This window comes from Cyanistes caeruleus, chromosome 3 (genome assembly GCF_971803275.1).
Source record: "Cyanistes caeruleus chromosome 3, bCyaCae1.hap1.1, whole genome shotgun sequence".
NCBI classification, from domain to species: Eukaryota; Metazoa; Chordata; class Aves; order Passeriformes; family Paridae; genus Cyanistes; species Cyanistes caeruleus.
The window spans coordinates 95,133,239-95,160,628 of NC_141703.1; the positions used below are offsets into that span (position 1 = coordinate 95,133,239).

The window sequence follows — 27,390 nt, forward strand, 5'->3', positions numbered from 1 at the left end:
AAGCCCCTAAATTCTGTTCTCTAAAATTGTTTCCTTAAAACTAAATTTGTAGCAGTACCAAAAGACGTCACTTGTTAACTGATGACATGATTGGAAATAGCTCTTATTCAGCTGAGACTTAGAATCTAACTTGGCTGTTGAACAGCCTTTCAAAATAAGGTATTTAGAAAAGAAATATTTTTCCTGGACTGTTCAGTTTGATGTTCACAGTAATACATATGTACATGTGGTATATATATAGAATATAGTTCTTGAATTAATAGGGTCTCTGCTTGAAACCTTTTCGGCCATATAAAATGGACAAGGAAGGGGGGGTGGAAATTACTAAACCATTCATTAAGCTATTTGTCTAAGACTAAAATTTTATCAGTTCAGAGGTTAGATCAGAGAGGAGGAAAGATCAGGAGCGGCTCTCATAGATACATAGTCTCTCCTCACCTGACTATATTCTTTCCTCCTGTTACTTTCCTCCTTAGAAATTTTTATTGAAATAGAGCACCCCATGGTAAAGCTGAGATATCACCACCCTTCACTATAATTGTGCATCCCTGAATCTACCATGGTTACTGCAAAAATCAATAGTATTGGAGGCACTTCTACTCTTGACATGTAAATATCTTAGACTGAGGCTCTGTAGCTCGATTTTCAAAAGTACTTGAGAAATTGAATAAATTTAGAATAATAGAATTTCCCCAAAGAAGAGAACTTCTTGAATGTAAGCACAAATATATTATTATTAAAATTAACTGAATTTCTCACATTTTTAGATGGCTACTAAACCCACCCAACTGCTTTCCATGGAAATTGATCCAATTCTTGGGCATTCACTTTGGTATAATTTATGAACAAATTCTCAGCTGAACAATGATAAAAATTCCTGTCTACTTATTATGTATGCCTCATGACCACAAAACTCAGTGACAACAGAAATATAACTGAGGCAGTGCCACAGTAACACTTCTAAAGTTACAAATTGTAAATTACCAGGTTTAGTTTGTGGTGCTTCTGGCCCAACAGATGTTTTGGATTTGGAAGGAATGAGCAGTGTTTCTTTTGGAGCTGAAAGAAAAGGAAAAAGATTATTATTGTATTCTTCAGGAGTCATGATCCAATGCCATATTAACCCACAGAAAATGCATGCCTCAAATGCCTGAAAAAAAAGACAATAACAATTCCATGGCTTTCTGGAACCTGAAACAAAATGACTAGCCAAAACACAGAAAAGTCCCACCAGTGTGCTGTAGGATCAGTTGAGTTACTGGCTAAAATTGTTGCTCTAAAAGAAAAATTAGGCCACTGATTTTGGTTGGAGATCTGTCAAATACAGACTTCTGACCAGACGTAAGCTGTAGGCTATTTTTGCTTTAGTTGAAAAAATAGAAACGAGAATCCTCTGTGCTAAGATACACGCATCTGGCAGCAGAATGGAGTATACTGGAATGGTGTTATATAAATACCACATTGGAGCATGTTCTCTAGAAATTTCTCCACTGAAAAATTAGAAATACCTGCATCTTAAAGTGAAGGAAATTTATTTACCCATTGTTGCCCTTGAATGACCAGTGGTAGTAGAAGATTTTGTAATAATTGGTTGTGGAGTTGTCGGATATATTGCTGTTAAGGAGAAAATGTGAAAAATCTTAGAATATTTATCTGTAATCTAAACAAAGCAGCATTTGATAAAACCTGCAAAATGTCTCAAACTAGGGAGCAGCAGAATATCTTGAAAATCAACTGCCAACCGATATGATTATCTCTCTATTAACTTCTGGTATACATTTATACCAAGAAATGGGAAGCCACACAGCCCTCCATAACTATTTTTAAAGCTACTTCCATTTCAGTACAGCAGACAATGTCTGTTGCTAACTGCACAAGCACATTGTAAAGGAGTTCTGTTGCATTTCAAGAGAAGATTAAAAAAAAAGTGCTCACAGAGGAGCACCCAAGATTACCAGAAGTAATCACAGAGAACTTAGTCTACCCAACCACTGAAATTTGTCAATACCCACATTACTACATTTAAGTCACCATTTGCTATGTGTAATAGACAGAGGAAAATCATTACATATAATATTTATCTTACTATTATTTGTAGTGTAGTTTTGCCTTATTTTGGATTGATTATCTGAAATGTAATCCATTTGTTTCACCACAAAACTGGCTACAAATAGTCCCATTAAGAAGCACAAAACCTGAAACTTGGGGAAAGAATGATTAAACACAAAATTGAAAGAATGACTCCATTACCAGGTTTGGTGTATGGCACTCTTGGTCTTTCAGTTGTTTTTCTTTTGGTGTGAATGAATGGCTTTTCAGTTGGAGCTGGAATAAAAACAAACAGCACCCAGAACAATAATTGAAAAAATGCACTGCTTTTCACAACACACAAGGAACATAAGTATGATCTGATCTGGAATAAGGCAAATTATGTAAGAGCAAAGCTGAAAGTTGAAATTCCTGCAAAGAAAGGAAAACAAGTTAAATGGCCACTTACACAGGAAGACATAAAGAAATAGATATTAATTTGTAGCTTTGCATCAAGCAGTCTAGAATATAATCATTAACATCATCATACTGTAATAAGAGAAAAATAGACAGTGGTAACCAGTGTCTTCCTCATCTGTCACACATGAGTATCTGGGGAGAGGATTTCTTTTTCAGTAGAACATTTGTGTCAAACTTGATTTCTAAATTAAATTCTTTTGTTCTTATGTGGGAATGGCTTAATATTGCTATCTTCATACTATTCAGATTAAAAAAAAAAAAAAAAACTGTAAGTAAAAGAAGGAATAATTTACTGGAAAAGTTATCCTTAGCACTTCTGAGACTGTGGTCTACACCAATGTGAGAGGTCCAAAATGACCTGCCTTAGCCTGTGCAGTGTTCATCCCCCTTGCTCTGAAGAACCATTTTCTGCATGTCAGTGTTACTCAGGTAGCTCAAGTGTTTACAATAGAGCACACACTTCATAAAGCTAGATGAACAGATGAATATTAACCTAAGTATCCTTGCATACAGGGAATATATATTGAAATAGAGACATGTTTAAAAGCAGTTTTAATTTCCTCTTCCTCAAAACAAAAACAAAAAAATGACATAGTTTGAAGATTATAAAATGCCTATTAATATTTTATTCTCAGAAAATATACACCATTTCATTCTCATAAAATCACAGTCAAGGTCTGTCTCTGAAACTGGGGACAGAAAACTGAACAAAGATTCGTCAAGCAATGCTCCTGCTCCTGGATACTGCTTGGATTCAGTGACCCTTACTTGATCAACATCTGACAATTAAGTTAAGAAGGAGGAACACTCAGCTAAGGTTTCTTATATTTTAGAAAGTTTTCCCAACATAGATAACTAGAAGTAAGCAGAGAGGATGGCTTTAAGAAGTATAGTTGGATTTAGACAGTCACATAGCTGGTCTGGAGACTTTATGCTGTTGATACATTAGAATTTTTTTCTGTAAAATTAAACTTTGAGTAGTGAAGAAGAAGAGTATTTTAGAATGAAATTATCCACAATTCACATGAAGAATAGAGGATGAACTCAGTTAGTTAGAGCATGGTGCTAATCCAAGGGTTGTGATGGGCCAGTTTACTTCAGAGTTGGACTCGATGATCCATGTGGGTCCCTTCCAACTCAGAGAATTCTGTGATTCTGTGAAGAATCACTATCTGCTCTTTAAATAAAGTCCTCTTTTACTGGAAAATAGATAACATCTGGAGGAATTGCATCATCCTGACTGGAAAGACTAGAAGATGAGGAAAAGAACCTTTGAACGTGAATGAGCTCATCCATTATAACCCTTATCAAGACCAAAGAACAAGTAAGTATCTACAAGTAGAACAAAATTTCATTATTAGCTTGTAATAAAATATAATGAGCTCTCCCTAAGATGATATTCTCTAAAAAAAAGTGGGAAACAGAATAATTATTTATGAAATAACAGTTACCAAATGGTGCCTTTGTTCTGTCAGGAATATGAGGAATCATAGTAGCATCTCGTTCATCAAAGGTTGGAAGAATCTCTGTTGGAAAAAATGTCAATAAATGAATAATGAAAGGAACTTCCCTTTCCTCCTTTTCTTAAAAAACCTTTCAGCACTATACTGTGCTGTGTATGTGTGTGTATATTGTACAGGGAAGGGATGTTTTAAAACAGCAATGGGCATTCACCCTCAGAAATTTATGGTAGGAAACAACAGTAACAAGCCTTCAGTTGAAATCACTGATTATATTACATAGGTCAGTTGGATTTAGGAGAGTCACCTAAACAAAATGTAATTGAAGGAAATCCTCACTCTAATCTGGGTGAAAATGTATAAAGGAAAAGCAATGCAACAGCGTTAGGAGGTTGCTCTCATAAGAGCTTCAAAAACATGGTGCAGACTATTGAAGTGTGTTGCTCAGATACAAGCTGCAAATAACTTTTTATCCTTGACCAAAACATGTAGGTCAATACTATTTCTTGTGTTAATATCTGCATAAGACACAAAATCTCTTGAACTGCTGAAGTTTCCATCGGATTCAGTTGCATCCCTGCAGAGGTTTCTTAACCTAGAACAATAACAGGTAACAGCAGATACACTGATGGCTATTCCCCCCACTGCCACCCCAAAAACAATTGTTGAACTATCCACTACAACTTCACAAAAGACCAGATAATTTACCAGGCTTCCTGTATGGAGCATCTGGGATGGGAGTTGCTCTAGGCTTATAAGGAATATGCTGTGGTTCTTTACGAGCTGAAAGAAAAGATCTGTTTTAGGGGTTTATACTTTGACAAAATTAGGTTTGTTGAACAGGCACTGCATGTCTCACGCTTGCAAAGAAAAGCAATCCCTGCATGACAGCCTGAAAAACTGAGTGTCGGATACATACAGGAATTCAAGGCAAAACAAAATCCTCAGTGAAAACACGGGTGGAAAATTAATCAGGTAAGCAAAATCTGGAGTCAAACAACAAAACTTGAAGGAACACAGACTAAAAACTACAGGGTTTCTGTTTGTATTTCAGAACCCATAACTGCAATACCCATGGTGTGCTGCTCTCCTACAAGTGTCAAAGGAATTACAATGTGTGTGACAGGGAACGAAATTTTCTCTGAAGACAACAAACCAGATAGGAATCTTTCGACACCTGGAACAGAGTAGAATGTAGTTCAATTACTAGAAAAGATAACAAATCAAAACCACAAACCAATTATGTGAAGAACAGGCAAATGATATGAAAGCATTGGCCCAAGGAGTAGTGAAAAAATAATAGCGACTAGCTCAAGGTAACCCATTTTTGTGTTGCTGTCTTTTGCTGTTCAACTGTTAACTGCCAAAACTTCATAAAAACAGTAAGATATACAGAGTTAGTTGTGAATATAAGTTAGTGGTAAAAACACTCCCTTTTACATGACTGGTTTGTTTTCAATTTGTAACATATTCTTTTTTTTTCCCCTTTAAAAAATATTATTTCTTTGTAAAATTATTGAATATACACTCACTCAAAATAATATGTTCAATGGATACTCTCAGAACTGTTAGAAGTCACAGAGGTTTGGCAATTCATTAGTATGTAAATCCCTATAAAGTTTATTTTTAAGGGTGAAATTCCATTGCCAGGTCACACAAACCTATGAGCAGTTTCACTTACAGACATTTAGAGTCCTACATGAAGGTTTTCAAATAAGTTTTTCTATAAGCACCTTTTTACAGGCACAAAAGAGATGCAATTTCTTCCAACTTCTCATGGTGTTTGTATATTGTCTACCCTCCTGTACAGATTATTCATCAGCAATAGAAGTTGTGTGACTGAAAAGCAGAGGCAACTACTATAACTCAGACATTCAAAATAGGAATCAGCTGTTTTCCTTTAAACACCTATTTAATGATCATCAGAGAATGTGTGTGTAATATGAAGGGATATTAAAAAACAAAATTAATTAATAATTAATCACTGAGGAAGGACAACCCAAATGAACCCCTGGATATTCAAGCACAACCAAACAATGTATATACCAGGTTTTGTGTGTGGTACATCTGGACTTGGTGATGCCCTGGGCCTGGAAGGGACTCGTCGACTTTCTTTTGGACCTGTGGAAATGAGCAAAGTTTTGAATTTGTTACTGAACGTGATTGACCTGTGAAGATGTGCAAATTTTTGAACAGGTTGTTGTGAGTGATGATTCAACATATGTCTTTCGATTTTTCTGATGAATCAGAAGATTCATTTTCTACTAAGAAATTTTTTTATGGATTATTTCTGTCATTGGAAAATAATCCCAAAGAGATCTCCTGCTAGTGCAATCAATACAATGCCAGTGCAGAGACTAAAGGCAAAATGACTTTTACAGTGTGGTGTCAGATGAACTCTCCACTCCTAACAGCAATAACAAATTGAGCTTTCTGCAGAGTAAACTGCTGTAGCTCTAACACTTCCTAGTAGTGCTTATTAAGTGTTTCACATTCAAAAAACCTGCTGCATTTAAATCAACTTTGTATTTAAAAAAAAAAAAACAAAAAAAAAACCTCAGCAAAGCAGTCAAAGCAGAACAAATGTGGAAATTTACCACTAATTTTCAAGTGGACAAAGCTATTTCCAAAGTTTTGGGAACAGGAAGGTATTGTAATTTTACACTTTTAAAGAAGCAACTCAAAATTACAAATATTTCAGTCACACTCCAAGGAAATCAAGATGCAGATTTTCCTGTGAGCAGGGCCTCAAGATGAATGTTAACCCACACATCTCCATCATGTGGCTGTGTGTATAAATGTCCAGCTGATTATCTTGTTCCATGACAGCTGTATAGCAAAATTTGATTATGGCAGTGAAGCACAGCCTATTCAATAAGTATCTCTGTATCTTCAGAGAAATCATCAGTTCTGAAAATGTTCAAAGTGATAAAATCTTCATGCACTGAAGGGAAAAATATTGATAAACTTACTTGCTCTAGTTGGAGGAACACGTGGACTGGGTGATGTTTTAGGTTTGGAAGGCCTGTGATATGTATCTTTAGAGGCTGAAAGAAAGAAATTGTGTTAAAAATTATTAAATTAATAAGTAGCTTGAAATACAAATACACTGCTCTGTAATGGATGTTGTCCTGGAATGATTCATAATATCGAATTCAAGTGACAAAAATGCCTTCGTCAAATCTCTCTGCCTCAAGGCAGGATCCAGGATCAGTGAAGTGATTGTGCTCTGACAGTGAAATTGAGGTTTGAGTGGAACAGAATTATTATTCAGTGAATAATCCTTTATGAAGGACTGAATTTCATTTCTTAAAACAGGAGGGGAATGGAAGCAGAGAAAGAAAGCTTTCAGGAGGGAGGTCTGCCCACCCAAACCTCATGACCACCTGCAATGGTGCTATCTCCACATCTCAGGAAGACTGAGAACATATAATTGGGATCTTGTTCTGATCTGCCCTCTGCTTCTTACCATTAAAGCCTGAAGGGAGTTTTCATATCTTATGTGCATAACAACTTGAAAGGAACAAGGATTCTCTTTGATTATTTCATAGAAAATAAGAGACTGAGAATCTCAACTGTTAAATTATTAAGGAGCTTGCAGAGAAAGATGACAAATTTATTCAGGTCTGCTTTTAATGATTTGGGCTGAAGAAGAAAGATAATGTGACCATTCAAACAAGAGACCATCATTACCTATTGTTGCCTTTGATTTCTCAGTTCTAAACCTAATTGTTTCCAGAACTGCATTAACGTAATAAACAGCAAAACCAGACTATTACCAAGAACAATCAAAATGTTACAATCACAATCTCCACAATAATCATACCATCCCTGCTAGGGCTGATGACAGATAGTCACCCCTCCCTGAAACTCAGCATAGAAGTATTATGTTCCTCAGAATTTCCTCCAATTCAAGGTAACAACTCTAATACAGAACAGATCCCAAATATAAATCCAAAGCTTTTGTAAAAGCCACAAAAAGCCTGTGGGTGGGTTTTTTATTTACCTTCAGCTTTGTACACTTTCCTGACTAATTTAAAGGTTTTGTTTCAAGCAATAGGTGCAGATTTACTGGGGAGAAAAGGAACCTGAGTTGTTGTCTCTCTGCCCGCCTCTTCACCAACACCATCTAATACTCTACATACCTTGGATACCCATACTGGGTCTGACTGGGATGGAGGTTATTTTCTTCATGGCAGCCCCTGTGGTACTCTGTTTTGGATTCATGAGCAAGGATGTGTTGATAAAATACCAATGTTTTATTTATTCCTGAATATGGATTGTTAGAGCATTCAAGATTTCTTTGTTTGTCACTCTGCCCCAGGCAAGAGGGCTGGGCAGGATGCTCAGAGAGGACACAGCCAGGACAGCAGAACCACCCTGGCCAAAGGGATATTCCACCTCACATAAAGTCATGCTTGGCAACAAAACTTTCCAAAGCATCCACTGCTCCTAGACTGGCATTGTTCTGCCTGTGGGATGTGGTGTGCGGTTGCTTTGTACCACTTGATTTTTTCCCTCCTCTTTTTATCCTTCCTTATTAAACTGTCTTTATCTTGAACTATGATTTTTTTCCCCTGTTTTTTTTCCCTTACTTCTGCTCTTCTGATTGTCTTCCCCAGAACACTGTGGGGTAGAATGAGTGAGAGGTCAGTGTGTGCTTAGCTTCTGGCCAGGTCAACCCACTATGGTACCTCAGGTCATGCAAGTGTGAGTTGCATAATTTGCTTTCTCCCCCCTTAATTCTCCTAAGATTGTACATGGGTATAACAACCCATGTAGACACAATTATAGGAAGTATTACACATTTTTGAATCTCTGAACATCACAAGGGCTCTGGCAAAGCGAACCAACAAGTATGAAAGAAAGCCTGTGCCTGAAAAAAACAGAAGCAAGCACACAATTTGAGGAATACAGAGCAGAATCCTTCCTCTTTGCAACCTCACCCCTTGTTTGCACCTTCACTTTCCCAGAACACAAGAAAGTTCACACAGAAAAGACTTATTTTCACTGAGAATTGTACAGAAAGCATCTGTTGCTGCAGTGAATTACAACGTAATAAAGAATTGAATATATTTTCAACTAACCAGGCTGCTTATAAATTTTTCATGTCAGTGAATTTTGTCCCTCAAGGAATGTTCAAAAATATATTCCCAAGAAATACATGTAAATCTGAAGCTGCAGTGATCACAGTAGAATCCTTGAGACACATGTGTCAGCATGAAAAGGTAAAGAAACAATGAACTTACCAGGTTTTGTTCGTGGCACCTCTGGGCTTGGTGATGTTCTAGGTTTGGAAGGAACACGCTGTGGTTCTCTAGGAACTGGAATTAAAAAAAAAAAAAATAAAAAAAGCAGCAACTACAGCAACTACTAGAATTTTTTGAGAACTGATACTAACAGAAAGCATTACATTAAAAAAGAACACATGCCTTTGGGACCCTTCAGAATCACAAAAACTTCAGTGATGAAGAACTATGAATGCTCGGTACATAACAAACCCCAGTATTGATGGAAAACCTCTGTAACAGGACAATATAAAACAAGGCCAGTATGGTTGGACAGTATAAAAGGTGAAGCAGCACATGATAGAAAGGGATTATAGAGACAAGCAGTCAAAGGTAGGTTGTGGTGCTTCCATCCACTTTGCAGAACACAGTTGTGTGAGGAAAAAAACAGGAAAAGATGATCATGAATTGTTAGTGAAAAATCACCAAACCCCCCCTTACAGGATGAACTTTCATAGTAAAAAAATTATGGTAGTGGAGTGCAAATAAGAAGTGCTTGTGATGCTCAGTGAGAAAAAAGCTAAATGTGATGGTTCCCAAGTGATTTACACTGTAGGTAAAGCTGTTACCTATTGTTGGTTTTAGTTGATCAGTTCTAAGTGTTATAGATTCCAGGACTGTATCAGAAACAAAAGAGAAAAGATGTTTTGAAAGTTGAAAATTTACAATTAGCGCTACTTTCTGAATCATATACTTTGTATACTGACTCATACAAAAACAGCTGGATTAAAAGAAGAATCTGTGAAAGCAGTATCATTTTCAACATAGTGTGAGCTTTTTTCTCCCATAGACTTCAATGAAATATCCAAATATTATCATTCTGTCATTCAGAAAATGGCTTTTTAGGGACCCCAATCTCTTCCCTTGGTGATGTGTTTCAAATGCACTCCATGTACACAAGTGGAATCTGACAGTACTTGCTTGTGTACTGAGCACCATTATTAAAGAACATTAGATGGTGTGTTGCATAATGCATATAAAGTCATATAATTCAGCTCTGGACTGGAATGGATCTAAAATAAAACTGGGTGGTTTAGAGACATAGGGATGTGAAATTGATGTGTCAATTCTTCTGTATGGATTACAGATAAAAAAAATAAGTGTCTTTGGATCTTTTAAAACAATTACAAGATAAGTGGATGATGCTATAGAAAATATTCTATATATTACAGATTCTTGAAGAAACTGTAAACTGTTGGGGCTTTTGTTTTTGTTTGTTTGTTTTAAACATATGTCAATACAAGCTCATAACATTTGTGTAACAAAACCGTAAATTATTTCTACCATTTCTGAGAAGGCCAGACTACCATAACAATAAAAAATGGCCACAAAGGTAAAAACTGAGTGTATGAGAAGTTGCATCTTAAGGTGTAATTGGGAAACAATGTTTTATAATCAGATGCCATCGTTAAAAAATTATGAGAAGACAAGGATTTTGACTGTTTGCCACATGAGGAAATCACATCTAATAGATAACATCAGATTTCAAAATTATTGGTCTATGTCTACACTTTAAAGGTCTTAATAAAGTGTTTATCCTTAGATTTTTCATATTTACCAAAGGATAACATATGTTGATATTTGAGACTCTTGAAATTTTCTGTTGATATTACCAACTGTAGAACATAGAATGTAATTTTTTCTGCCTACCATTGAATTCAACTGCTCCCACATTTAATGACATAAAAATCAAGTATTTTGAAATACAATTTAAAGGATCATTAATGACAATAGTTATTACTCAAGTACTAAGTGTGCATGTATAAATGGGCAATTTACTACCTCTTTCATAAAATAGTGATGACATGAAATGAATTGTGGCTTAGAACGGAAACAGATTTATTCTAACAATGCAAAACGATGTTGGAAAGAAGAATACCCCCAAAGAGCCTCAGTACACACTTTATTTGCTTGCTATTTGCTTTTTTTTAGCAAGGTTAATCTGAGTGTAACACCACTATTCTCTTCCTCTTGCCGTGAAGTAGCAGAGGTTTATTGTTTTGCTCAGTGAAAAATACTTAGCAAATATCACTACTCATGAAAACTACAATTAAATCGCTGAACACCACAGAACCCCATTCTGTTTTAACTGGCTCAGATAACTAAACAGCTGTTCATAAATACATTTCAATCCAAAATAAACTGCACTAGAAACAATCACAAAGAAGTTTACCATCTTTGGCTTGTGGGATGTGAGGTTTGGGTGGAGTTTTGGGTTTAGAAGGAACACGTTGAGTCTCCTTTGGAGCTGGAAGAGAAAATGTGGGCAATAAGTTGGTAAAATTGCACAGCAATTAGCATCTGATACCAGCTGAACACACAAGCACAGAAACCTCACACCTGCAACTGAGAAGAAGTAGGCAAGTCAGGTAATAATCTCCATGTGTTTACAACAATCTAAGCAAGAAAGTGAAATTTTAGTAATTTTTGAAGCTCAGTTTCCGTTTGTTTTTAAAATAAAATCTGGAGCAGATGCAAACAAGCATAATTATGAGAAAGGTGATTCAGACCTGGCAGCATAATTTCTTTTTCTATAAAGGAGATATTCCAACTGCAAAGAGAGCAATACACCCAACTGTTTTGAATGCCAAGCAAGATAATTACCTAGAAGAAAAATGAGGTTAAATGAAACAATCCTGAGGCCTAAGGATTCACTAACTTCAGTAATGCTTGCTGTGATGTAAATAAAGCAAACACAACCGCTTGCCAAGGAAATACTTTTACCTATGGGTGACCTTGTGGTTCAGTTCTAAGTGTAATATGTTCCAAGACTGCAACAGAAACAGTGTGACAAAATGAGTAAGGAGCACACTCCAAAAACTTAATATTACTCCAGTCGTAAGTATAAAGGTTGGTACTAACACAACATCACAGTGATGTGGACCTTCAAGCTGACTTTTAAACTGTGGTCAATTAAAATTCTCAATAATACAAGTAAAATAAAAAATATGTAATTGGACAAACTTGACAGCAATAGAAGCAAAAATATGTGGATATCAAGCAGTAAATCCAAGAACAAGCAAGAGAAGAGATCACAGAGCTTAACTCGGAAACAGCAAGGGACCCTTGATATACAGAATGTCAGGAGTCACCAAACTGAACTCTGTTACTAGAAAGCAGTGTGCTGACCATGACAAAATAGTTGAAGTTCTCCTCTAAAGTGAGCAATTAAGCAGAGGACTAAAAGGCTGCTATTGGTAGAGCTGTATTGATTATCTGAAAAAACTTAGTTTGATAAAGCTATAGTTAGTTTTTTCTCATATCCACTTACAATTTGGATCACAAAACCATTATATCATGCCCTTTTCCTGGCCACAAACTATACCAAATGGGTCAAAAAATTATGAGATTGTAGAATCTATGAAAATTTCTTGGCAGAAAAAGAAAATATATTAAAATAATGCATAAATTCTTGCCTCTCAAGGCAGTAACAAGTAGTGTATAACATACAGATACCCACACCTAAAGATTGAACCTGTTCTATAATCCACATTCACTTATCTCCCAAACTCTCTTATGCATCTACCCATTTTAAAAATGGGTTTTACTGTAAATAACACTATAAAACTTTGATTGCAATTGAGGGGGTTAATACTAAAGTATTTATTAGATGTCTATTAACATTCACAGTAGAATATTCTGTAGTATTAATATTGCTGCAAATGAAGAAAAATCCCCAAAACAACTAGTATTAACTTCTACTGACAGTGGCCAAATAGTCCATAGAAATCTCAAACTAGTCACTAATTTTTCAAATATTCTCACTATATATGCAGAAAGTAAAGAAAAGAAAAACTACCTAGAAGAAAAGAAAGTTGAAGTTTTTCTTTACTTTCTGCACTAATGGCAAGCTTCAAAGTACATAATTTAAAAATAAGTGCCTTAAAAGATTTAGCTTGAGGTGTTTTGATCTTAGCAGATCCTTTGGGCTTCAAATGTGAGGAATATGTATTTTGGATACTGGGAAAAGTTTGTTTTGTGAAAACCAGCCTTTAAGTTGAAAGTAAATGGTCTCATAGAAAATCACATTCACACTCAGTAATGGGGAAATGAAGTCTAGGAAATGACCCTCAGTCCATATCAATGAATAATCACAGAAAAAGAAATTGTACTATGTGTTTAATGCATGAAGTATCATTGGATATGAACCAAACAAGCAATGATTATCCATTTGATGGATAACCAAAGATGCTCCTCTGCAGCAAAATTAACTTCTCATAGTTCAGTTAAAAGCCAAAGAAAAGAGACTTAACCTGCAATGCAGCATTGACCCTGACAAATCAATGTCATTAGAGGAGTTTGGAGAGTATTTCATTGCGTAGAACTTGTTGTAGTTGAAAACTATGAGTTTAAGTGATTTGTTGCTAATTGACCAAATCAAACTCATTCTGTTTTATCAAATCATTTAAGAGCTGTCCTTCTCCTGTGAAGTATCTTATATGGCAGCTTCATCCAGGTTTTAAAGAGCAAATAAACTGCTGAAAACATCTTGAAGCCCTTCTCAGAATACAACGGGCACAGTAAATGCAAACAGTGATTCAAATTCTCCTTTGAATTAGATATAACATTTCAGGGCTCACTGCAAAGGAGAGACCTTTGTTCTTAGTATGCATAAAAAAATGTATCTATTAAACACATCACTTATTATATCTTCCCATACTAAAAATAAGGCCATGTATTACTTTATATAAACTGCACTCCTCATTAAAAATAAAATTACTTTTCTTACAAATTGAACACAAGTTTAGATGTATTATTTGAAATAATGCAGTATTTTAGATTGTGATTTCTATGTTCCATAAAATCTTTATTATTGCAATATTTCTTATTCTTTCTTTTTCTAAAGTAAGTGAAACTTTTAAGTAGATAGCTTTGAAGTTTTCTATTTTTTAGAAGACATCTCCATGTTAAAGACATGGAAAAATAATAAAGCACCAAGACTGTACTTCCCTTTGCCGGGTTTGGACCACACATGAACAAGCAAGAAGCCTCCAGGAAATGGGGTTTTCCACTGCACATTTTATCAGAGCAATGAAAAGAAGAATGACTAAGGATGACTCATAATCATTACCCTCTGCAGTCTTTGGACATTCATATGTGTAGGGACTCCTAGTAGTGACTGACACTGGAATGGCTGCTGCTGGAATAAAGAGAATTTTCTTTAAAGAAATACTGGTGCATCTGTACCTATTTTCCAACTGCTGGTATGGCTCAGTTGCTCTTGCTTCCCAAATATAATCCACCTCTTCAAAACTCTTTGAATGGAAACACTGAGTAAAGGATAAATTTACTGAAATAAGCCTGCATGTATGACTTTTGCTGCCTTTGGAAAATAAAAAAGTATATTTATCCTACAGGAACACTGGGAGATGAGTTCTCTAAAGCTTCAACTCCCTGTTTTACTGAATCTTTTTAATCTCTTTATGGCTGTTCACCTCTGAAAGGAAACAGATCCAGAGAACTTCATTTTCTTTGGTAAATCTTTCTATTAATTTTCCCGGATTTCTCCCATAGTGATACAAAGGATAGATGTGAAAGACTTCAGGTCTAAATAACTGTAAATTCACAGAAAGCAAGGCTGAAGATCTCAGCAGATTATCTAGTGCTACTGCACATTAGATCATAGTTAACAAGCTTCCCATCTCTATTTAAAGTATTTAATTGGGTTTGAAAGAAAAAAACTCCAAATACCCTGAAAAATAGAAAGAACTCTGAAGTCAAAATTGGTAGAATTATTTGATATTAGCTTGACTTTTCAAACAGAATCCATTTTCATTCCTAAATACATCTACAATCATCGAGTAATCTTTGTGCTTATCCTTCAAAGTTTGCTTTGTTTACTCTGTTTTGACTCTTAGCCTCTGTCCCTCCCTACAGATTTTAGTTAGGAAAGAAAAAGTGACGGATAAATATTGTATGATGGGCTTCAAACTGTATTTTTTGACATACTAACAATTTGTCATGCTGTAATTCACAAGCATTTTAAGACTCACAAGTACACTTATTTCAATGAAGTTACCTTGAAATTTTAAAATACAATAAAATATGAGACCACTTCCAAAACTTTGTCAGTTTAGATAAAAAATGACAATCTTAATTTAAAAGTTTCTATTCCCCCACAAGAAGGTTTATGGTGGTTTACCTGGGTGGACAGTGTTAAAATTTAAAAGATTGAATTATTTCTGAATTCTAAATTTTCTCTCTTTACTTTACTGACATTTTTTTTATAGCTTAGACAGCTTTTATATTTGATACTATTGACACTATTCTAAGAATGCAAAATACTCTTAAATGTCTTCAGAAGAAATAATTTATGCATTTAAGTAAATGCCCAGAGAGGCTGTGAAGTCTCAATCCCTGGAGATATTTAAAAACTTTTCTGTAAAGAAAGTGTTGCAGTGCATTTGGGTGCACAACAGAAAATTCATTATGAATGGAGAATGAAAAATGGAGAATATTTAGAGAGAGATATTCATGCTAACAATGGTAAAAGTGAGGACAATGGCTGGGAGTGATCACATTGGCAACAAAACCTTATTTGTTTTCATGCAGGCAACAGATTCAGTTACCCAAATACCAAGAAAGAGAATGGAACTGTGAACTTTCACTAGAATTCACAGTTTGTTAGCTGGAAAATATGAAAATCATTTAAATGTTTGGGGTTTTTTAAATGAAGCTTTTTTCTCTGCTGCCAAAGAAGGCAAATACTTTACCAGAAACAGCACAAAAATCATGTTAATAATGCGAGGCAAAAATAATTGCTTGACGCAAAGGCAGTTGTTAGCAAATCATTGATTAAATATGAATTTGGCATATATTGTTCATTATTTTGATTCACTGTTAGGGAAAGGTGACAACCACTATCATGAAACAAGTTTCTAGCTTAAGCTGAACTTCCAATTGATGCTGGTACACAGAGAGGCTCCTGCTCTTTGGCCATTTTGCCACCCACCCAAACCAAAGCTTAACCCCATGCATTGCATATTTTACAGCTCAAATAAGATTTTCTGAACAGGAACATCATTTGTCACATGAAAACACATGCCAGTTTCACTACCTACTTACAAGAGTCATGACAAGCTTCGTAAAGATTGAAAAGTGAGTCTTAGGATTCTACCTGATTGATTAATGAGACCACTACTGGGAAAGAAAAGAACCAGAGGCATGTGTACAAATATGGAACAATGTCCCTTTCCTTGCAGGCACACAGAAACTCGCTATAGAGCCACTCAGTGTGGAAACATCAGGATAAAACCTCGGTCTTGGCAGTCCCAGGGTGTAAAACAAATTTATGCAACAGTTTTCAAATGAGTTGCTTTTTTTCTCAGCCCTTTCAAAAAACAACATACAGGGCTCAGATCTATATTCAGACATAGATATCTACAGCAGAGACAAAAGTAATGATTCTTATAAAACAACACTGGATTTCCTACACTAAAAATTATGAAGGAGCAGTGATCAGCATAAAAAACTAATCATGCACAGTATTCTGAAACAATTCCAAGTCATAAGTGCCATTCCTTTAACAAGCTTCACAGGGAATAATTTGGTCTGAAGGGAATGAACTTCTTTTCATGAGCAAAAAATCATTTGGGGGGAATCTGGAAAGAATTTAATAAAATCATCTGATCTCTTCCAGTATTGAGTAATATATTCTTGCGATAAACAATTATGCAATTTCAAGCTTTATAATTTCATTATAGACCATGTAACACTAGAAATATTTTTACAACTGTATTTATTTATTCTCCAGGTCCAGAAAATGCCAGGTGTGTTTTATTCTCTGCTATACATCACAGACCAAATTTAACCTCGGTGTGAAGGTGCTATTTCATTTGGGATAATAAAATATGTCTTTACTGAATTCCAAAGCAAAATTCCATTCTTACTTTCAGAGTTTCAGGTAAGTCTACATATGTACTAATGATCACTGAATCACTACAAATCCTATGGTTCTGTGTAAGACACTATAACCATCAGCAAAACAGCAAAATTTGTGTTGTCTGGACCCTATGCTGAGCTAAGCTGGAAAGTTTGTTATTTCAAAATGAAAAGCAGGAAAACAATTTGCTTTGATGTCAGACTGCATGAGTTGGTGACTTGGTTAAAAGGTTTCTTGCTTTGCTTCTATTTTTTTGGGGGAGGGAGGTGTCCAAAACAAAAATTATTTTTCCTTGAAGAGGAATTCCTCACCTTTCTGATGATTAAGTGCCAAACTTCGCATTCACACAGAAGAAATTCAAGCTAAAATGAGCTGCTTAAGTGATACACTATAACAAATGCTTGCTATGGAAATTAGTTACCAGGTTTAGTTCGTGGCTTTGGGGGTCTGGCAGATGGTCTAGGTTTAGGTGCAGAAGTAGTGCGTTTTGCTTCCTTAGGAGCTGAAAGAAATATACTGGTTTATAAGTTTATGCTTTCCACTGTATCACAAAAAAATCAAATGAGGCAATGAATGGCTACTGGGAACTAAAGCAAATGGTAGAATCAAATATGCCAAGAAGAGTTCTCAAAAATCTTCCTAAGAATTCACTACTCCAGCAAAACCTCTGTTTGTTCCTCCCTGTAAAAATGAGTAATTACATTTAAATATGAAACTGAAGCTTGCAATCACATCTGAATGTTCCTCTCATTAAGTTAGCAAATTTTTTGCTAGATGCCTAAGAGATAAAACAATAATGCTTTTTATCCTTTTGAATTCCAGGTCAATTTAAAGCCCAATCAGAAGACATATATAGACAAAATATACAGAAATGTCCTCAATTTTTGGCACAGTAAAGAAATTACTGGCAAACAGCTGGAAGAACATGGAATCGATTAAAAAATAATGGAACTTCTTCATAACTGCAGTCATTGAATTCTGCTAATAGAACTGAAGTAAATAATATAAGTAGAATAGCAGTATCATGTAAGTGGTAAAAAATTAAGAAAAATGAGTCCTAGAAACAGTTTTCCCACCAAACATGCACACGTTGAAATTGTAATTGCTAATCTGCTTGTTAGCCTGATTTCAGATGAAGTGTAAACTGAGTTTCAGGCAGAGGTAAGTAACTTTGTACATTTTTAAAAAAGCAGTGCTGTGAGACCACTTTCCAATTAAATGTTTCATATCAATTGACACAGCGGAAAAGTGTTTGATGTCTGCAAAAAGAGCAGAGAGGAGTGACCCATGAAGTGACTGAGAGATGTTTTTCAAACCAAAACTACATTCAGAAGGATTCGTAAAACATGTTAACTTAGTACCACAGGAATCCTTCACTGAGAGTTCTGGGATTAACATCCCCATTTACTACTACCTTTGCTTTTAATATTACCTTTCCACTTGGCATTTCAATTGTATTTCCAATGAGTTTTCTGAATAAAGAGTGTTGGTCTAGAAAACCTCTCAGCAAAATGGAAGTTAAAAATTTTTACTGTACCATGGAACTAGCAAAACTGCATTAAAAAATGGTTTCCTTTTCTCCTAAGTTTAGAAGAAACATTTCTGAATGTTTGTCTCCTAACTTTCTTCTTCTTTCAAAGAAATGGATTAAATAGAGCTAAAGCTATGAGATAAAGTAGCAGTACAAAATGTGGCTTGGACTGCAAAGAAGAGTGACTAACAGCCACAGAAACATGTATTACCTAGGGTTGCTTTTGGTTGCTCAACAGTCTGAGAAGTTTTAGGCTCCAAAAGTGGTGGTTTAGGGGCTAGAAAAGAAAAAATTCCAGTGTAATCAAACCGATCAGTAGATGTATCAACACGAAGCCAAAAGTGTTATCATTTCAACAGTTCAAGGGAGATTTTTAAGCAGTGTAGATAAGCCTTAGTCTTGTGTGTAACACCCCACACTCCCTTTAGCTTTGTTTCTTATGAAATCACACACTGAATGATTGTGTGAGAGTCTGCTTCTAAGGCTCCTTCCCCTTATTTATGTTCTCAAGACATTTCTAATCCTTCTTTTGATTCAATCAGCAAACAAATTTCTCTTCTGTAATGGGAGAATAGTGAAAAAGGAGAGATGACGAAGAAAAGAACGTTATAATGAATACTGAAGAATCTATATGTAAGAAAATGTTTAACGGCCAAAGTTTTGCTGAAAATCCTAAATCAGTACCTGCAGTTGATTGTAAGAGAGGCATAAGACAATAAAGGCAGGTCCTGTGTTTTACTGATCTGTCTGGTTATATAAGACATGAGAACAGAAGCATTTGAGGCCTCAAATAATCCACAGCATAATATTCATTGGTCCAGTACCTGAATCACTAAAGGAAACAAATTGTTTTCCCTTGAGACCAAATTCAAGAAAATTAGTAGAGGTCTGTTTTGGTATCAAAAGGTAGAAAATACATGACACAATGATTATGTTCCTATGGAATTAGCAAAGATGTCATCTTTGCCATAGTACGTCAGTATGAAAATGGGATATGGGGAGTGGCAAAGGACATTGTAAATGTTATAATCATATTTATTGCTTATAGGAGTGATATCAAAACAGCCTTGTGCTACACAGAACTCTTTTTTCCATTCCAGTCCTTTAAAAAAGTTAGAACACTAGAGAATTGGTTTATATTTTTATCACTGGACCCAAATGCATAAAAGTGATTAACACTCATTAAATTTATGAGGGTCAATGACCAACTTGAGAATGATGAGTTAGTTAGGATGCTCATGTACTGCATAACTCCTGTTCTTTTTAGGAAGTTTTGCTTAGATATTTTTAGAGAAAATATCTGTCTGCATACCAACTTATGAAATTGTTGTGCACAATTACCAGGTTTCACAGGTTGTACTTCTGGGGTAGCAGAAGATGGTTTCGGTTTAGAAGGAATAAGTGGTATTTCTTTTGGAGCTGAAAGAAAGAGCTCAGTTTGCAGTGAAAAATTGTTTAACAAGCATTTCCCGCAACAAACAGCACATGTCACAAGTTTAGATTGAAGACAACTTAGTATGGAATGTCAAAGCCAGCTGATGAGATCAGATTTTGAAGTGTGGAATGGAGATGACACTGAAATGCTGTATGTTGATCAGAAATAAGATTCTGTGAGTCCAAAACAATTAAAATTTCCATTTTGAAAGCTTTACATACCAGAGACAATCAGCACATGCATGTGTACTGAGAGTAAAAGAGATAGAATGCTGATAAAAGGATGATGGTGTTTATCATGCAAGAGACAAGTTTTGTTTCTCTGAGACAGTAAATCCACCCAGAACCTTGTTTTCATACACAGGTATGTCAAGAACAAACATATAATGATGATGGAAGAACAAGACTCTCTAACCAGGAAAAAGAATGATTATGGATGTGAAATGATATGTGGAAGGAATGCATTCATATGGGATGGAGTACTCAAAACAAACACGGAGTTTTTCACTGGGTGAAAACAACATTACCTAATGTTACCCTTGGCCATTGAAAAGGACGGGAAGTTTTAGGTGTGAAAGATTCCAGAATGGATTCACTTCTTGCTGCTGGAAGAAATGATGACAGTCATAAGAGAGTGAAGAGCTAATGGAAGAAACTCTTCCTTCATGAGCAAAAATAAATTTATTTTACCAAGAACAACAAATATTTCACTAATGCTTGGACATTCATCAGTTTAGTATACATCAGGGAGAAATCCAGAACTGCCCAGAACTTCAATGACTATAAATCAGTGCATCTGTGACACACAAAATTCTGAGTATTTATTTCCTCCTGCCTTCATTGCAACTGGTCTGGATCTCAACCACTGCCAAGTAAGATTTTAAGTAAAGCTTTTGAACGTTTTGAGTACTGGTCCAATACTTAAGGGAGATGGTACTGCGTACAATGTAGATATTTAATAAAAAGGACATGTTGAACAATCAATTAGTCACACATTAAAACATAAAAAATTTGGAATAGAAACCTGACAACAGATCCAGCTGTGGTTTCAGTCCAAAACCGCTGTCTGTAACAGTTAACCAATTTCATGTTGTTAAGGATACACTCATGTTATCATTTTTAGTGATGCTACAACAATAAAATGCAACCTACAGTTCACATCACAGTGTTTTCATCAGAACTCCTCTACAAATACTGTTTTTTCAATTAATTTGAGAAAATAATTTCTATTTTTCATATTTTTCAGCATACTGAATCATGTGACTGTGAGTTACCATATGCATTATAACTGTGAGAAAACACCAAGTTTAACCATTAGCAGCAACATAAATTTGAAATCAGCTGTTAGAGGTTAATCCAAATGTGCACTGAAAATAAAAGCAGTGTATTAATTTCAGTTGAGTTCTAGAGCATGGCTTGAGCTGTTGAATTAAGAACTAGGTAGAGATTATTGTACCTGGTCCAGCTTCTGCTATTTCAGGCTTACTAGGTGCCACAGGAGTTGAAAGAACAGGTTGAATACCACCGAAAACTATAAAAAAACCACGTCACATTACCTATATTATTAATTCTACACACAGCTTTTCTTTGTCATAGAAGAAAACAACCAAAAAATTTGGTATGTTATAGCACATCTCATTTGCACCTCACCATAAGCACACCTTACCTCAGGAATGGAGCAGTATTGGTTTAGAGTGTGAGCTGAAGGTAGTGCTTAAAGTGAGAACTAAAAAGAAATTGTCATCTAGATAAAGCTAATATTGCTTTGAATCACATAGTCCACATAGCTTAAAGTGACCCAGAAAATACAAAGATAAAAACTTCTAATATCAGAACTATAAAGATAAAGCACTCAGTACCCCCTGCCTCCCCCCAAACTATAAAAACTAAAAAGCACAGCAAATTTATTTCCATGAAAAAAGCACCTGTCTTAGTTCTCTTAGGTGCTTTGGTTTGTGTCAATATTTTTTAGTGAATTTTAATGTCATATAATCTCTCATACACACATTAAAAGCAAGGATACAGTTAAAAAAGAAATCACTAAACAGCAAAAAAATAGTAAGAAAGGAGCTTCTTATGCTGGCAAGACAATACTTAGGATAAAAACATGTGTTCTAACTGAGCTTGTAGGAAAACAAGTAATTTTGGAATTCTTATCTAGTCAGTAGTAGTATTAAACCTAGTTTAGTAGTATTAAAACAAGTTTACCTCATTTAAATATATCTCAAAATAGCCCTAGAAGGTTTTTGAGAAATGAATGTGAGATCAGAAACACTCCAGGTGAGTTTCTCAGCAGAAAGAAAAGTTGTCATGTAAAAAAAAAAGGATGCTTTCAATGATCATGACTCACAGACAAGACAACATGGGAGATGATCAAAATATCTGGGATTAATAAAATTTCAAAAATGGCTATCCAAACACCAAAAGGGGTTTAACTGAAAAACTAAAGCATTACTATTACCCGCAGTTGTTGTTAGCACATGAGGTGTTCTGGAAAGTGGAGGCAGAGATTTTTCCAGGTCAGCTGAACTTGTAACTGTGGAAAAATGTAAACATCCCTGAGACAGATTCACACTGATGCACACATAGCAAGGGGGGCAAAAATCAGAAAAAGAAAGATTGATTTACATTGGTTTGCAAGATGCCAACACTGCCACAACAAAGTTTCATAAATTTCCAACTTTAAAAGAAAGTAACAAAATTTCAAAATTTTGAAGATGTCACATGCACCTAATAGACACACAGTGACAGGAACCCTGGCTGTCCTCCTAAAAGCAGATTTATCAACAGGAGTCAATTGTTCTGTGCCCATGTAACATGAAAAAACCCTGTGCTTTTGACTTCACCTGCACCACAGAGAGAGACCTATTCACTTTAAACGCACGCAAATATGAATTTGTACAACCAGGTATTTCCATTTCTAAAGCTTTGCATGTTTCCATATAGCAAAAGCCATTATTTTGACTTACAGGTTTTAACATGCTATACATCAAGCAATTTGTCATTTGCAGTATTTATCTAATTGATATAATATACATTAACACAGCTTCTGAGATATATTGAAGAGACAGACTGGGACAGAAAATCTAACACAAAACTGTTGAAATATTGGCGGCCAGGTTTAGGATAATTTTCTTTCTTACCTCTTGCACATTTGCAATGCCTTCAAATACATTCTTGAATACCTGTGACCCCAGCAATAAAAGTTCCAAAGTGCAATAGCAACATAACTTGAAAAAAAGTCTCATGAATAGAGAAAACTGAAAAATAATGTGTACGATACGGCTAATAGAAAACCCTCTACAGTGAAATATCAAGAATGTATCTTTATAACTGGTAATGAACCCATCTAGCTATTGCTCCTAATCTATCCAACAGCTTAAAACTACACAAAAAACATTAATTCCTGTGGTTTCATTTGTATTTGATCCTATACCACAAGATATCACCATGCAATTATAGAGCCTATCAGACACTGCAAACAAAATTCTGCTTCAGACATCAAGCAATCAAAGCAAACAGCCCGTAACATCATTGATGCAAAACCAAATACTAAGCAATGGAAGTATCATAAATACAATTTACCAGTCTCTGGTTTTGATATTTCTGCAGATGCAGAAGTTTGGGACAGGAAACTAATATGATTAGAGTCCAGTGGAGCTGGAAAAACAAAACCAAAACAAAACATTTTTTGGCATCATCTGAACATATAGACTGAACAGGTTTCAAGACATTACTAAGGAACTAGATCTTGGGGAAAGGAAAATATCTCAAATGAACATGCCATGGATTTCCTTATGTAAAGGTGTGAAAATGCACTGATGATGAAAATGATGAAGAAGCTGCTAGAAGAAATATGAAGAGATCACATTATGAGAGAAGTGGAATTGCCACAGCCAACGGAGTAATTAAATATGGTTTTGCACATATGGCCCCTTTCATGTCTACACTTATGCTTTACTGAAATCTAGGCCCAAGAGAAGTGGCAGGTTGGCTAAAAGCACAACAATATCCCTTGGGATAATTCCCATCTCGCATTGCTACCAGAACTGAAAAAATATCATTACTGCCAGAGGAAGCCGGTGTCTCAAACGGTGAAGAAAATTCCTGTGATTCACCAAGGCTGAAATGAGGACTTGATCTTAAAACCCTAACATGGCCTCAAAAGCAGAGCAGAGCAGAGCATTCCCAGCCCAGCTGGGTTTGCCTCTTAAGAACACTGCTGTGTTTGAATGCATCAGAGAAAGCAAGGCCCAGCACCCAAACACAAAGAAGCAGGGGAATGGAGCTGAGGGCCAGATGCAACAACGTGGTCTCTCTGCAGAGTGTCACATGCTTCCTGCAGAAAATGCTCATCAGCTGTGGGAGAAGCGTGGGATCAAACAACAGAATTGCAGAACCAGCGTGGCCAGTGCTCCGGCAAGCCAAGCTGCACCAACAAGTCTTCATCCTCTCCATGGAAGGTGACAAGACAAGGATGTGCGGTGGTTTGGGGTGGGAGATGTGATGGGAAGTGAAAGAGATGGGAGACAATGGGAAAAGGAGGCTGTTGCTAGTTACCCATCACAGTTTGTTGAGTTGCCGGGGAGGAAGGAGTGCTGGACTTCGGCCTTGGTCTTCGAGGAGCTAAGATCAAACACAGAAAGCACCTTCAGGTCCTCACACAGGCTGCTGTCACACAGCTCACATGGAGACAGAGCTAGAAAGAGGGGACATGGCCCTGCTTGGGCCAGGCTACCCTGTCACGGCTTCACTGCCCGTGGTGGCACCACGCTGCCTTTCAGCTGGCACTGGCAGCCAAGGCACGCGAGGAAACCCCGAAATGGTTCCTCAGGAAATTTACAGGGAGAAGAGTTTTTAGTAAGGAGCCAGAAGGGTCCAGCCACATCACTGACCCACTCTTTGGGACACCAGCACATCTGAACAGGCTCATCACTGCAGAGCAGAGCATTGCCAAAGGAAGCAGTGAAGGAGGGAATCTCTGGCTATTTACCCTTCCTTGTGGTTTCCCGTGAAGCAGGCGAGGTCGATCCCAGGTCTGGTCTCTTGGTCGCTACAGACACAGAAATGATCTTCAGATACCCACTCAGCCCTGCCACAGCAGTGCAAGCAGCAGCAGCTCACAGCCCCATAAATGTCCGTATTTAGGGCCACACGTGCCCTTTCCTGGCAGTACCTTGTGACTCAAAGCCACAGCCAAGTGTTGTGTTGTGGTTGCAACCAACACAACACTCCCTGAGCCTCAGTAGCTCAATGGCTCTAGAGCAGTAGAAAAATGCCAAAATATCCAATTCACCAAACTACTCCTTACATTTCCTTGGAAGTTGCAAAACCAGCAGGAAATGCAGGCAGAGCATAAGCCAAGACTCATCTTAGAATTCAAAATTCAGGATGACAAGTCCTGGATATGTCTTCAATGCAAGCAGCTACTAAGACTAATTACTAATTTTTCTAGTATGAAGGAATAAACTGTACACTGTGCTATCAATATTCAGTCATAACTCCAAGCTTTCCTAAATGTTCAGTAATTTTTGCAAATAAGTATTTTCTTACTGTTTTCACTGTTACTGTTTTTTATGTAGAACAGAATATATAAGCTCTCATCATTCACATGACAGGCCTCTCAATTCCCTGTGAAATATAATTCTCATTCTTACTTACAGTTAGTCTCTAAGCCAATGATTAACATGCCTGCTCATCAGGCTTGAACTTTAGTTCTCATACAAAAAGATAAAAAAGTTCTGTATGCTAACAAATCCGCAGCAGTAAGAAGACACAAAATTATGTTTCTGCCATATAGGAATATTTCAAAAGTAATAGGAAGAATTTTCAAAATAAAAAATACACAGAGTCAAACAGGAACTCTGTGACAAATACTTTTTTTCACTCATCCCTTCAAAACTGACTTTTCAAGTGATGGAAAAGAGCATATGTTCAAACATCATAATCATGTCATTAGTATGGCAAATGTTTTAAAGTGCATTAACAAACCACAGATATTTCTCATAGTAGGTTAAAATTATATTAAATGATGGCAAGGAAAAGAAAAAAATCAAAATATCTTTTTACCCTCTAATGTTCCTTGGCTTGTAAGGTCAGGAGAAGTAGATTTCAGCTTGGGTCTCTGAGTAACTGAGATTAAACCAGAAAACTGCCTTCAGAAATAGAGGTGAACTTTTTTTTTTTAAAGCTTTGTCAGTACAGAACTGTGTGAATAAAGTCCATATTACACACAGCTTTTTGACATAACTATTTGCATTCATTACAAGGTTATTCCACTTCAAAATCAGAGGGGCTTAGCTGATTTAGTGTAGTATACAGACAGTTAAGCTTTTAGTGAACTAAGCCTATAGAGTAGAAAATTAGGAAAAGCAATTGAGAAGCTTAAGAATTAAGTATCTCATCATTTATATAAATGACTGACCATCTTGCTGAAATGCTAGGCATTGTCTCTATCAGTAAAATAACTGAAATGTTTGGACTAAATTTTAAAATACAGCTTTTCTTTTTAAAGTATTGTGAAATGATAGAAATTAGGATAGAATCACTGTTTACCCATCACAGGCCTCGTGGTTTTCAGGAAAGGGAAAGGTGTGGGCTCCAGAACTGGCCTCGGGAGAGCTAAGATTAGAGATGGAAACTATCTTGAGAAGTTATGGCAGTCTCTCCATGCATATGAAAGTATTATTTATCACACCAAAATAAGTCAATACTTAAATTGTGGCTTCTCATGGATACTCCTTCTACCAAATAAATCCTACATCAATTTATAGTCATTTGATACTGCCACAAACCCCACAGTCACCAGCCGAACACTGCTCCAACTGCACAATAGTGATGCTCCAGAGCTGCTTTTTAACTGCAGTAAGTGATACATTCCAAAATCCTTTTTCAGGTGTGAAATATTTTTCAACTATAAATTTCAAACTAGACAATTAATAAATATCCAGAACTTTTGTTTGCATCAAAGATACTGCCCACCTTATATTTAATCTGAAAAACTACTAACTAGCTCTGATTATTATATACTTCATCACACTTAAAAATATGAACTTTGGGTCAAAACTAATATATGTTTGGAAAAAAAAAAGAGGAACAATAGGTTCTCCACTGAAAAATGCATAAAGGTGAATTTAAAAAAATGCATGAAGGCGAACTTAATAAGGATTTCCATCAAGAGTTGGGCACTACTGGTAGTAGGAAGGAAACCTACTTGTGCTTTCTTAACCAAAATCAGTAAGAATCTCTAATAGAATAGTTGATTAATATACAAGTTTCCATTCTGAA

At 36.0% G+C, this 27,390-nt stretch overlaps 1 protein-coding gene across 50 annotated transcripts in view; it reads right to left on the reverse strand.

Annotated features, from left to right (window-relative positions):
• The window catches only part of ABI3BP (ABI family member 3 binding protein), a 144,149-nt gene that overhangs the window by 39,312 nt on the left and 77,447 nt on the right, over window positions 1–27,390 (reverse strand). For 18 of the 50 annotated variants that reach the window (XR_015285041.1, XM_086883080.1, XM_086883064.1 and 15 more), the window contains 21 exons: window positions 26,659–26,724; window positions 26,173–26,235; window positions 25,097–25,156; window positions 24,664–24,729; window positions 23,689–23,763; window positions 22,565–22,639; window positions 21,560–21,634; window positions 20,631–20,708; window positions 20,011–20,088; window positions 18,881–18,946; window positions 17,560–17,640; window positions 11,430–11,504; window positions 9,826–9,873; window positions 9,218–9,292; window positions 6,941–7,015; window positions 6,015–6,089; window positions 4,677–4,751; window positions 3,960–4,034; window positions 2,251–2,325; window positions 1,540–1,614; window positions 985–1,059 (listed from right to left, as the gene is read on the reverse strand). Coding sequence is in view for 49 of the 50 variants with exons in the window: in XM_086883080.1 (XP_086739206.1) it covers window positions 985–1,059; window positions 1,540–1,614; window positions 2,251–2,325; window positions 3,960–4,034; window positions 4,677–4,751; window positions 6,015–6,089; window positions 6,941–7,015; window positions 9,218–9,292; window positions 9,826–9,873; window positions 11,430–11,504; window positions 17,560–17,640; window positions 18,881–18,946; window positions 20,011–20,088; window positions 20,631–20,708; window positions 21,560–21,634; window positions 22,565–22,639; window positions 23,689–23,763; window positions 24,664–24,729; window positions 25,097–25,156; window positions 26,173–26,235; window positions 26,659–26,724 (1,506 nt within the window). In the remaining variant the exon portion in view is untranslated. The remainder of the gene's footprint in view (window positions 1–984; window positions 1,060–1,539; window positions 1,615–2,250; window positions 2,326–3,959; window positions 4,035–4,676; window positions 4,752–6,014; window positions 6,090–6,940; window positions 7,016–9,217; window positions 9,293–9,825; window positions 9,874–11,429; window positions 11,505–17,559; window positions 17,641–18,880; window positions 18,947–20,010; window positions 20,089–20,630; window positions 20,709–21,559; window positions 21,635–22,564; window positions 22,640–23,688; window positions 23,764–24,663; window positions 24,730–25,096; window positions 25,157–26,172; window positions 26,236–26,658; window positions 26,725–27,390) is intronic. The other 32 variants (XM_086883061.1, XM_086883077.1, XM_086883070.1 and 29 more) reach the window with 16 other exon arrangements.